General features: G+C 53.0%; 1 protein-coding gene across 1 annotated transcript in view; it reads left to right on the top strand.

The window, feature by feature from the left end:
* Nucleotides 1-12,543, top strand: part of DUOX1 (dual oxidase 1) — a 31,192-nt gene that overhangs the window by 3,121 nt on the left and 15,528 nt on the right. Inside the window, exons 4-17 of the mRNA XM_052646584.1 lie at nt 209-396; nt 551-752; nt 857-1,023; nt 1,388-1,448; nt 1,570-1,666; nt 3,354-3,444; nt 4,413-4,515; nt 4,777-4,949; nt 6,775-6,950; nt 7,160-7,278; nt 8,088-8,225; nt 8,889-9,002; nt 9,723-9,922; nt 10,584-10,769. Coding sequence (XP_052502544.1) covers nt 209-396; nt 551-752; nt 857-1,023; nt 1,388-1,448; nt 1,570-1,666; nt 3,354-3,444; nt 4,413-4,515; nt 4,777-4,949; nt 6,775-6,950; nt 7,160-7,278; nt 8,088-8,225; nt 8,889-9,002; nt 9,723-9,922; nt 10,584-10,769 — 2,015 coding nt within the window. The remainder of the gene's footprint in view (nt 1-208; nt 397-550; nt 753-856; nt 1,024-1,387; nt 1,449-1,569; nt 1,667-3,353; nt 3,445-4,412; nt 4,516-4,776; nt 4,950-6,774; nt 6,951-7,159; nt 7,279-8,087; nt 8,226-8,888; nt 9,003-9,722; nt 9,923-10,583; nt 10,770-12,543) is intronic.

Raw genomic sequence — 12,543 nt, 5'->3', positions numbered from 1 at the left:
GGGCACCTCCCAGTTACCAAGGAGAAGCCCAAACTTGACAATGAGAACAGTCTGGACAAAGGGTTTGTAAGGGGTGGGGAGGTCAAGGCTTAGACTTGCCCATAATGGCTTCTGAGTGTTTTAAAGCTTGAAGGGGAGGAGATGATCTACATTCAAGGCCCTAGGGGCCCTCTGCTGGCCCTACCAAGCCCTCCCCAATCGCTGGCAGGCTACCACGTGCTGTCGGACCTGGTCAGCGTGGAAAAGTCTGGCTGCCCAGCCGAGTTCCTCAACATCCACATCCCGCCCGGAGACCCGGTGTTCGACCGCGACCAGAGCGGGGACGTGGTCCTGCCCTTCCAGAGGAGTCGCTGGGACCCCGAGACCGGACAGAGCCCCAGCAACCCCCGGGACCTGGTGAGCGCGGCAGGCGGGGATGGGGGGTTGGCGGGACCCGAGGCAACCCGGAGAGGACCCCATCCCGCCGCACCCACCACACCCGCGGGCCCTCACCCCTCCCAGACCTGCCTGGCGGCTCGACCCCCGGCTCAGCCTCCCGTCGTCCCCGCAGACCAACGAGGTGACCGGCTGGCTGGACGGCAGCGCCATCTATGGCTCCTCGCACTCCTGGAGCGACGAGCTGCGGAGCTTCTCCGGGGGGGAACTGGCGTCGGGGCCCGACCCCGCTTTCCCGCGGGCCGCGCAGGCCCCGCTGCTCATGTGGACGCCGCCAGATCCCACCACTGGCCGCCGCGGGCCGCGGGGGCTATACGGTGAGGCGGCGGGGACCGGGCGGGGCGCGGTCGAGGGACGGCGAGGGGCGCCCCGCGGTCCAGCCGGCGCTCATCTCCTCCCTGCGTTCCCGCGGCGCGTGCAGCCTTCGGGGCCGAGCGAGGGAACCGCGAGCCCTTCCTGCAGGCGCTGGGTCTGCTCTGGTTCCGCTATCACAACCTGTGGGCGCAGAAGCTGGCCAGCCGGTACCCGCTCTGGGGGGACGAGGAGCTGTTCCAGCACGCGCGCAAGAGGGTCATCGCCACCTACCAGGTGGGTCCCCCACGGCCTGGTCCCCGGGAGACTCCAGAGCCCTCGGTCCTGGACGACCCCGCCAGAAACCACCACCCCCTCCCCAGAGAGCTGCCATCTAGAACAAGCCCCTGAGGGTGATAAGCAGGCAAAGCGCTACTCATGCAGGAGGTTTTCTGATGATTATTTCGCAGCCCGCTCCCCACTCACCTGCCCTGGTTGCCTGTGGGGAACAGGAACCTCCGCACCTCTCCTGTCTGAGAGTCTCTCCCGTGACTGCCCCTGCCTGGTGCTCATCTCCCTGCTAAGGCTTCCTTGAACTCAGATCTCCCGTGGCCTGGCTGGTCCAGCGCTGGCCTCCACTTTCCCCTCTCTTGACCCTCAGAACATCGCCATGTATGAGTGGCTGCCCAGCTTCCTGCGAAAAATGCCCCCTGAATATGCAGGTGAGGGGATGGGGAGGAAGGAAGGGAGAGCTTGCTGGAACTTTTTTTGGTGGGGGCGGGGGAAGTTGGGTGATTTAAGGGCTAAATCTTACCAATGCTATCTCCTCTTCGCTCCGGCCAGGATACCGCCCATTCCTGGACCCCAGCATCTCTCCGGAGTTCCTGGCTGCCTCTGAGCAGTTCTTCTCCACCATGGTGCCCCCTGGCGTCTACATGAGGTGAGAGAGGGGCTCAGGCGTTTGTGTGTGGAGGGCTGGGGGTACATATTGAGAAAAATCTGCCCTCAGGACAGGCTTATCAATCTGAAGTATGCCCATTCCCCAGAGAACAGTGACTAGGGAAGGAAAGAAGGACAACAATTGTTTTAAAAAATACATCACTGTGCGTGTGTGTGTGTTTAATATTCATTTATTTATTTGGCCGAGCCAGGTCTTAGTTGCGGCAGGTGGGATCTTCAGTCGTCATTGCAGCATACAGGATATTTCAGTTGCAGCACGTGGGATCTAGTTCCCAGACCAGAGCTCAAACCCGAGCCCCCTGCATTATGAGCAGAGTCTTAGCCACTGGACCACCAGGGAAGTCCCCTTCAGCGGCTTTTAAGCACCTTAATGTGCACTTTTTTGCAACCGGTGTAGATATTAATCCCCCCAATTAAAGACCAGTTAATTGAGGTTCATTGGGGGAATCACAAAGCCCCCAGGTCTGCACCTCAGGTGTTGACACTACACTGGGGGCATTTTTAGCTATAAGAACAGAACATGGGGCTTGTTGACACTACACTGGGGGCATTTTTAGCTATAAGAACAGAACATGGGGCTTATAAGCCTTTGGAGGGCATTACAATAAAAATGTGTGAGAGCTGAAGAAAAGTGTTGGCTCCAAAATAACAAGAGGGAAACTTTAAAAACATACATATTAAGTTAAAAATATATAAAACAAAGCATAGCAGTCTATTTTTTTTCCAGCTGCATTATAATTGAAAACAATTCATGGATTAGATTTGTTTACTCTAAAACAATTTCTGGATATGGCTGATGATGGCTAAGAAATTGTAGTACTTGAGTTATCCATAGACAAGTAATTTCAAAAAAATGATTAATAATCCCTTTTATATGTTTTAATTTACATATGTAAATATACATATATATATAAAGAATGTTGCCCACCATACAGTTCCACAAGGAACCGCTTGTGGAATTGACCACTGCAGCTATCTTCCAACAGTATACCCTGAAAAAGAATTTGGGAGAAAAAAAAAAAGAATAAAGGCACTCTGTGCTTTGGAAAAACAGACTCATTAGATAGATAGAGATATCTCAGAAAAAAGTTTTTAATGAACCCATATTGTTTTATCTCCCCATACATAGAAAAACACAAAAACCATTAACCAAGATAACTGCTCCTCATGACTAGCAGTAACCTTCTACAGAGATGAGTGTTTGCACCCATTCTCTAGCCAAGATCATGTATATACACTAGCTTCCCTCCCAACCTTTTAGGAGCAGTCCTCTCAGAGCTACTCAGAGACTCTTTCCTGGACTATAGTCCTCATTAAGTTCCCTGAATAAAGCTGGAACTCACAACTCTTATGTTGTGCATTTTTCTTCTGTTGACAGTTTATCTATAACTTTATCTATATCTATATCCATATCCATATCTTTATCTGTCAAGAGAGAGTGAGAGAGAATGAAACATGGCAAAATATGGGATACAGTTTTAGAAATTTGGTCTAATGTGGAGAGAGGGACCTTCCAAAAATCAGATTGTTCAGGACCTGACCACACACCACCTTAGGGAAGCAATGACCTGGGTCCTTGGCTCTAGCTTTGGAGACCAGAGCTGATGCGTGCCTGACATTAGGACTTCATAGCCTCAGTCACCACTAACCTGCTCCTTTCATTTCAGAAATGCCAGCTGCCACTTCCAGGGGGTCATCAATAGGAACTCAAGTGTCCCCAGAGCTCTCCGGGTCTGCAACAGCTACTGGAGCCGAGAGGTCAGGATTGAGGGTGTGTGTGTGTGTGTGTTTCTGAGGGTGTGTGGTAAAGGTGGGCAGTGGACTGAGGCAGCCAGCTGGGATGGGCTGGGGTGGAGGAGGCAGCCCAGGGCACCTCAGCCTTCTCCCCTACCAATGTCTGAGATGGCCAGGTAGCTGTGCACGTCAAACGTCAGTCCTCCTCCCCCACCTCAGGGGAGTTGAGGGGCTGTGCAGATGTGGCTTTATATGCATCACTTCTTCCTAGGTTTTCCTCCCCCCCTGTAGGCACTGGAGTACTCCAGCCATCCCTTCCCCCAAGGAAACTTCCCAGTTAGACACACCTGGGCAGCGTGTGAATGTACATGTGTGAGGAGGGCAAGGTGGAGGGAGGAATTCTGAGAGATTAACAGGAATCATCTGTCCAGGCCACTAGGGGTGAGGAGCATTAACCATTCGTTTAAAGCAACATCAGATACTCCATGTAGTATGTTCATAGAGGGCAGGTAAGAGGAAAGAGGGAAGAGGAAAGCAGAGTCATAGATCTGGGCTGAAAGAGATGTCAGTGTCCTGCTAATATCTTTGTATTATTTTACTTATTTTATTTTATTAATAAGGCCCTTTTCTTAAGGGCAGGACGCTGAGTTCAGAGAGGTCCTGTCACACAACTGGTTGCTAACAGAGCAAGGGCCAAGACCTTGACCTAGTGCCTTTGGCAACCATACCATCACGTTTCCTAAGACAGAAGTAATGTTTTAGGTCCCTTGTGCTTGTGGAGACCTGTGTCCTAGCAGCATGCACTCTGGATGGATGGGGACATTGTTCATCCTGAGTAGGGGATCAAGCTGTAGAGGAGGAATGACCCTCCAGTTTGGGAGCAAACAGCAGGACTGGGTGGGCCCAGGACCCGAAGTGTGGGGTTGAGGGAGCCTGACTGCCCAACATCTGGCTCCTTTAGCCACACCTCTCCCCTCTCCCCACCCCTAAAGCACCCCAGCCTACAGAGAGCTGAAGATGTGGATGCGCTACTGCTGGGCATGGCCTCCCAGATTGCTGAGCGAGAGGACCATGTGGTGGTGGAGGACGTGCGAGGTGAGGCTGAGGCTGTCCCTGCAGGCTATGCAGCCCTGGCCCCTGGGAAGAAGTTCAGTGGGAGCTCCAGAACCTGGCAGGGAGGCATGCCGGGTCGGGGGGACGGGGGGTGGGAAACCTGCAATCTCTCATTGCTAACAGAGCTTCTGACCTGCAGATCACAGCTCCCTCTGTGTGGGTATGGCTGGGGTCCCAGGGCTGGTGGGAACCTGGACATGAGGTCCAGGAGCTCCCTCAGACTTTTTGGTATCTCATCCCCAGATTTCTGGCCTGGGCCCCTGAAGTTTTCCCGCACAGACCACCTGGCCAGTTGCCTGCTCCGGGGCCGAGATCTGGGCCTGCCCTCCTACACCAAGGCCAGGGCAACCTTGGGCCTGCCTCCAGTTACCAGATGGCAGGACATCAACCCAGCCCTCTCCGGGAGTGATGGCACTGTGAGGAGGGGTTGGGCCCCTGGTGGTGGGGCCAGGGGGGAGGTCCAGGGCACACTGAGTTGAGATACAGAAGACAGACAGCAAGACACAGGCACCAGAGACAAGCACCTGGTGAGAGGGGCAGAGCTCACCCAGGCTGCTTTTCCCAGGATCACACACCAGGTTGGAAGTTACCAGGCCAGCAGGATCAGGTTTAGACTCTGTGATTGTGCAGATCCAGCAAATGTTTAGAGAACATCTATTGCACTTGATAGGGTTAATCTCATTTACTCTTCCCAACAACTCCCTGAATGAGCTTGCTGCTGCTGCTGCTGCTGCTAAGTCGCTTCAGTCATGTCTGACTCTGTGCGACCCCAAAGACGGCAGCCCACCAGGCTCCCCCATCCCTGGGATTGTCAAGGCAAGAACACTGGAGTGGGTTGCCATTTCCTTCTCCAATGCATGAAAGTGAAAAGTGAAAGTGAAGTTGCTCAGTCGTGTCCGACTCTTAGCCACCCCATGGACTGCAGCCTACCAGGCTCCTCCATCCATGGGATTTTCCAGGAAGAGTACTGGAGTGGGGTGCCATTGCCTAGCAGGTCCTTAATTCAGAAACAAACTGTACTTTCATACACCAATATTTAAGCTGCTTTTGGAGAGTCAGCTATCACACTCTGAGCTATCACCTGGGCAAACAGCGTGGCCTGCAAGCCAGCAGACCAGTTCTGGCTGCCTTACCTTTTGGGCACAGCATTGCTTCTACAGTTGTGCTCAGTCACTTCAGTCGTGTCTGACTCTGCAACCCCATGGACCGTAGCCAGTCAGGCTCCTCTGTCCATGAGGTTTTTCCAACAAGAATACTGGAGTGGGTTTTCATATCTCTTCCAGGGGATCTTCCTGACCCAGAGATTGAATCCTCATCTCCTGCCTCTCCTGCATTGGAAGTGGATTCTTTACCTCTGAGCCACTGGGGAAGCTAGCAGTAAATAATTATTTTATTGCTTTTGCCCTCACTATTTTATAAAATTATTAGAAAGCAGAGAATTGAAAGGTTATAAAGAAGTGATATGTCCATGAAGCTTGAAACCTTTATAAAATCAACATGTAGATAGGAATCACCAGCTATGCCAAAGGCAGCAAATCCTTAACTTGAGTTGTGCCTCATTGGAATTAAGCTGGTCCAGTGCTCAGATGGTAAAGAATCTGTTTGCAATGCAGGATACCTGGGTTCAATCCCAGGGTTGGGAAGACCCCCCTGTAAGAGAGCATGGCAGCCCACTTTAGTATTCTTGCCTGGAGAATCCCATGGACAGAGAAGCCTGGCGGGTCACAGTCCATGGGGTCTCAAAGGGTCAGACCCGACTGGGAGACTAAGCACAGCACAGCACACAGTGTTTATTTACATTGTGGAGAAAAGAACCACAGTAAAAGTCGGGGGGACGACATTGTTCGTATACTGTCTCTAAAAGGCAATGGATATGAAGGGATTCGATTTTCCAAACTTTTTTTTAACCTGTAAAGATTAGAAGCTTTTTCTGACTCATCATTCAACCATTCAACTTTTGTGCTGATTTTGACCCTTCAACTGTCATACCTTTTCAAGAACAAGTCACCTAGGGGACTGCCTGCCTGTTTTAACTTGATAAAATAAGCAGCTGAGTCTGTGAGAGAATTCTCATAAATGAGTCAACGTATAGAAAGCATTCAGAGCAGTGCCCGGGGCATAATGAGTGAGTTATTGTCACTGTCACCTTTTTATGATGATCCCTGGGGCTGATCTCTGGGAGCCAGCTCTTGGCTGGAGGGCAGGTACTCAATCTTAGCACCTCTCCCTTCTTGGCTCCAGGTGCTGGAGGCCACGGCGGCCCTGTACAACCAGGACCTGTCCCGGCTGGAGCTACTCCCCGGGGGGCTCCTGGAGAGCCACGGGGACCCTGGACCCCTCTTCAGCACCATCGTCCTTGATCAGTTTGTGCGACTGCGGGATGGCGACCGCTACTGGTTTGAGAACAGCAAGAATGGGTAAGGCCTGCCTGGATCCTGCCTCAGACTCTACCTCAGCCTGGGTCCCAGACCCTCTGCCCATGAATGCCCTCATGGGCCCTTGACTCCCTGCTGACCCACCACTCCCACCACAACGTTCTGTTGTCTTTTCCTTCATCTGGGTTCCTGGGCCTAGGGGCCTGCCTCTCTCACCCATCTCAACAGCTCCCCACCTCTCCCACTCCCAGGCTGTTCTCTGAAAGAGAGATTGCAGAGATCAGAAACACTTCCCTACGGGATGTCCTAGTAGCTGTCACCAAGGTGGACCCTGGTGCCCTGCAGCCCAGTGTCTTCTTCTGGCATGCTGGTGAGTGGCCCAGGGCACTTGGTGGGGTTTGGGATCTGGTGCCTCAGCCCTCCCAAGCTGGGGACTTGGTTCAGGGTGGCTGGGTAGTAGACTTCGTGTGGGGAGTGACCCTGATTCTGCCCCCAAAGACTTGGGTTCTGGGGCCCCAGGTGGCCACATACAGCCATGTAGCGTCCCTTCTGCAAAACCTCAGCAGGTACCCACGCGAGGGTAGTACTGAGATGCAGAGAGACCTGATGAGGAGGCTCACATTTGGCCAGGATGGTTATAGCATAGCAGGGGCCAAGCTATCCTTTGTTGTTGTTGTTGCATTGCTAAGTTGTGTCCAACTCTTTGCAACCCCATGGAGACTACAACATACCAGGCTCCTCTGTCCTTCATTACCTGCTGGAGTTTGCTCAGATTCATGTCCATTGAGTCAGTGATGCCATCCAAGCATCTCATCCTCTGCCACCCCTTTCTCTTTTTGCCTTCAATCTTTCCCAGCATCAGGGTCTTTTCCAATGAGTTGGCTCTTCACATCAAGTGGCCAAGGATATCCTAATCCCACTGCAGTGATGAGGGAAGGGCTCTATGTGTGTGTGGGTGTGTATTATGTGCATGTCGGGGAGAGACAGGTTGAGGTTCATTTTTTATCCCACATGTTACCCAAGTAGGCAGATGCCACATTCTTGGTACAATGGCAGGGGTAAGAAGCCCCCTCTCCTCTGCTCCCCAAAACTCTTTCTGCCACCCTAACCTCCTCAGTGATCCTGTCCTGAGCTTGTGGCCCAGCACCCCCAGGCCTGTACATTCGTTTATCTCCCCAGGAGACCCCTGCCCACAGCCAGGACAGCTCAGCACTGAAGGCCTGCCAGCCTGTGCTCCCCCCATCATGCGGGACTATTTTGAAGGCAGTGGATTTGGCTTCGGGGTCACCATCGGGACTCTGTGCTGCTTCCCCTTGGGTAAAAGTGATGGGCAGGGTGGGGCTGGGTGAGAGGTGTCAGTTGGGGGTGGGGTCAGCTGCATCTATGACAACCAAGCAATGCAGAGTACTGTTCCTCCGAGGAGATGAAAACATCAGAGCAGGCGGGACGTGAGAAGTATTAAAGCTACACATAAGTCAGCTCCAGGGGGAATTGTCTTCCTGTTCTTCTGGGGTCCATTGCAGGGCCCAGATTGGTTCAGGAGCCATGGGCAACCCACAATCCACAGCAATTTGCAGGAGCCTGGGCGTGGGAAACTGTCAGAAGCAAATGCCTGCCTGAGGAGCAGGTCTGGGATGTAGCTGCTGGGGCAATAGCTTGGGACTTATCTTTGACTAAGTGTGTGGATCGATCAGCAGCCTGGTAGAGTGGGTCCAGTCTCTGGCACAAAGACCAATTTCTAGCTGGGAAGGGACCCGAGTGGTAGAAGCAGACAAGCGTAGGCAGGCACCTTAGATGCTCCACAAAGCTTCCTGTGGGATGCAGAGCACCTCCCTCCCAGGGCACTTCATAATTTGAGACAACTGAATAGGAGGTGAGGACAGCAGAGGTTCTTCCCAAGGAAAGAAGCCTGGGAAAGAAGCCACTAATCTCCCCAGACCTCTACCTTCCTCTGAGCATCCTACTGCCTCTGCCTCTCAGTGAGCCTGCTCAGTGCCTGGATCGTTGCCCAGCTCCGGAGGAGAAATTTAAAGAGACTCCAGGGCCAAAACCGCCAGAGCATCATGTGTGAGAAGCTCGTGGGGGGCATAAAAGGTAGGCCCGGGGCTGGCCAGGGTCGGGGAGGGGAGATCATGACTCCAGGCTACAGCCCCTGCATCCCTCAACAGCCTAGAGCAAAGGCTTTCCTTTTCTAGGCCTCTGGACAGGCTGGGTCAGGTGGGAAGAGTCACTGGGGCATTAGGAGGAGTCGGATCAGGAGTCCTCCATCCTCCTTAGCTCCTTCCGATGGTCCCCCCAAAAAACAGAATGTGATAGACTCACAAGGAGGAGTCACGGGACCCTGCCTACATTTCACAGGCTCATTGTGACGCACAAATTCCCAAGAACTGGGAACCTTAAAGAAGGTCTAGAGTCACATTCACTGAGGATTGGAATCTTGGTTCCACCCCTATGGGCTATTGGACTTCAGGCAAATTTTAATCTGTCTCAACCTATTTTTTTCTCATCTGTAACATGATAATAGCAATAGCACTAACCTCATAGATTTGTGAAGATTAAATAAAGTAGTTCACGCAAAGCACTCAGTACAGTGTTGGACACACAGTCAATACTTGGGACATGGTAGTTATGCTGCTCATGGACTAGAGGCGCGACTGTCGGCAGGGGATGACTGCCAGTACCCAGGACAGGACATGGGGCTCAGAGGCCTTGATCTAACTCCAGCCCCGAGCCAGCCCTCTTCCTCCCGGAGGCGGCAGAGGGGTGGGGCATGAGCAGGAAGCCCCCAGTTGACCCAGCCTCATCTCTCTCCAGCAATAGAATGGCAGGGCCACAAGGAGCCCTGCCGGCCTGTGCTGGTGCACCTGCAGCCCGGGCAGATCCACGTGGTGGACGGCAGGCTCTCCGTGCTCCGCACCGTCCAGCTGCGACCCCCACAGCAGGTCAACCTCATCCTGTCCAGCAACCACGGACGCCGTGCCCTGCTGCTCAAGATCCCCAAGGAGTATGACCTGGTATGGCCCAGCCGGCCCCTGGCTCTTTGTCTGCAGCCACAGCCATGGGGGCAGCCAGGTGGAGGGGAGGGCTCCGGGCCAGGCAGGGTTTATGGCTCCTAGTCCCTGGGTGGAGTGCTGGATAGTGGGATAAACTGGAGTGAGTCTGTGCTGCTGAGTCTGCTGGATACCACAGTCTCAACTGTCCCTTTGGCTCCTGCAGACTCAGTCTGCCCCCTTCCCTTCTACGAATGCCGTGGCAGGCCCTAGTTGAGTGTCCTTAGAAGAAGCTGGGCGCTCTTTTCTGTCCCTGGCTGCAGGATCTGATGAATTAGAGATTTGGAGGGGAGCTCAGTCAGATGCTGGTCTTTGACTCTGGCTCTGTCGAGCTCCAGGGCCTCTCCATCCTCTGCCCTTCCCGCCTTCCCCTCCCTTCTCCAGTATGGAGAAGAGAGGAAGAATAGCTTTGCACACGTGCCTTTGCGTGCTACCTCTGCACCTACAAGCAAGCCACCTAACTCCATGGAGCCCAGGAGTAACACTATCTCTTTGGCCGGGGTGCTTTTTCCAGTGCCCCCTGCCCGCTCCCCCCACCAAAAAAAAAAAAAACCAAGATTCACGTAAACCTTCTGGCCTTACAAGGCCTTGACACGTGGTTGTTCTCCTGATGGCTCCTCCATAGATGCTGCTATTTGACTTGGAGGAAGAACGGCAGGTGATGGTGGAGAGCCTGCGGGGCGCTCTGAAGGAGAGTGGGCTGAGCTTCCAGGAGTGGGAGCTGCGAGAGCAGGAGTTGATGAGGGGCGCAGTGACACGGGAGCAGCGGAGCCACCTCCTGGAGACCTTTTTCAGGCACCTTTTCTCCCAGGTGTGTATGTGGGATCGGTTCTGTCCACGTGGGTCTGCCTGTAGTGGTATACCTGTGTGAGGTCAGGGGCTGACACCAGGGAAGTTTAGAAGCCCTGCGTTCTTAGTTAACAATTAACTCTGCTGTGATTTTGGGCAAGTTACCTGACCTTGCTTAAGGAGATGTTCCTGCCCCCTTCCCGCACCCACCCTCGTCTGTAAGACTCCAGGGAGGTAATGCCCAGGAAGGGGGTTATCTGAATGTGTCACTTCTTATTTCACTCCTCACAGCTAACCACTTTGCTGCCCTCATGCAGCTCATCCTGCCCCTATGGCTGCAGGAACTTAGGATGAGATGAGCAGTATGGGGGCCCTTGGCCACGTGTCCTTGGGGAAGCACAGCTGTCAGAGGCCTCGATGGGACATTAGTGTCCACCTTGCAGATTTTTGAGTCTATTGGGAGGATGTGGGTAAACGAGATAGGAAGAGAATTGCAAGGACTTGAGTCCCTATCTGGTACGGAAATGCAGGCAGCCTGGGAGCAGAACAGTGGAGAGGAGAAGCTTGGGAGATGAAGGATAAATAGAGCATGGGCCCCCACCAGTGGAGTTTATCATCCCACCAGGAAGATGGTGTAAGCACAGGAAGAAAGATAACTGGGAAGAATGACAGCTACAAAAGAGATCCAGGAAGTAAGTGGTCTAAGAGTTTAGAAAAGGTAGCAAGGCTTCAGGCCTATGTAAGGTAGTCTTGGTGGAGGTGAGATTTGGTAAGCACTCAAAAAAAGTTGGAAAAATTTTGTCTCAGAAGAAAGCAGCATGAAGGGCTGAGCAGAGATGCCTAGTAGAGGGGAAAAAAATGAATGTTTGAGGTGAAGGAGCGGGGCTGGCTGACTGGGGAAAGGATTTATGAAGGAAGGTACTACTTAATGGTCATTCATTACATGCCAGGCACATGCCATGTCATTCACTCCTCCAACAAGCTGAACCTGAGTGTGCAGGAGAGTGGAGGGACCCCCACTGGGGTGACTCATTGCCAGGACCTGGGCACCTCCTCTCAGCTTAGGACCCAAAGTGCTCTGGGAACTCCCTGTGCTGGGAACTGTCAAAGGTGTGTTACTGTATTCTGTGGGTAGCTGCCAACCCTTTCTATCTGCTCAGTGCTTTCAAAACATTTTCCACACAACCTCCCATTGATTCTCACAATAACCCTGTGATATAAGAAAGACAGGTGAGGAAATGAATGCCAGACAGCTGAATAGACTTACCTGAGGTCATGCAGTGTGAGTGGGTGGCAGAGTTGGGACATGAACCCCGATCTCTTGCCTCCAGCCCCAGGCTCTTTCTACCACAGCACCTTGCTTGAAGCAATGAGGTTTAGCTCATGAAATCACAGCCGGCCCTGGACCTGGAGGCCCCCAGTTGACAGGCAGGGAGAACAGGTGCAGTAGCCTGCTTCCCTCACTGTCTGTCTTTATGATCGGGCAGCCCCTGGGAGGGTGGGCTGAAGATGACCTGCCATGAGAATTCCCCTTGCCCCAGCCCAACATGTTCTCAGCCCAGCTGAGGATGTTCTCAGTCAAAACTCCTTTGGAGATAAGAGACACCTGCTCAAGCTAGCATTGACAAAGGGTCAGTGACTCTGAGGACATAGTGGTGTCTCAGGAAGTCCAAAGGGAAGACTGTGATCTGGCCAGAAAGGGACCAGGAAAGGGAAAGCTGTCATCAAACAAGGCCTCTTTTGTCTCAGTCTGCCTCCATTTTCTCCATGCCCCTGCTTCCTTTTATTTATTTATT

The sequence above is a fragment of the Budorcas taxicolor genome, chromosome 10 (assembly GCF_023091745.1).
Source record: "Budorcas taxicolor isolate Tak-1 chromosome 10, Takin1.1, whole genome shotgun sequence".
In the NCBI taxonomy this organism is placed as follows: Eukaryota; Metazoa; Chordata; class Mammalia; order Artiodactyla; family Bovidae; genus Budorcas; species Budorcas taxicolor.
The sequence above is the reverse complement of the archived record's forward strand: the minus strand, read 5'-3'. Positions and strand labels throughout refer to the sequence as shown.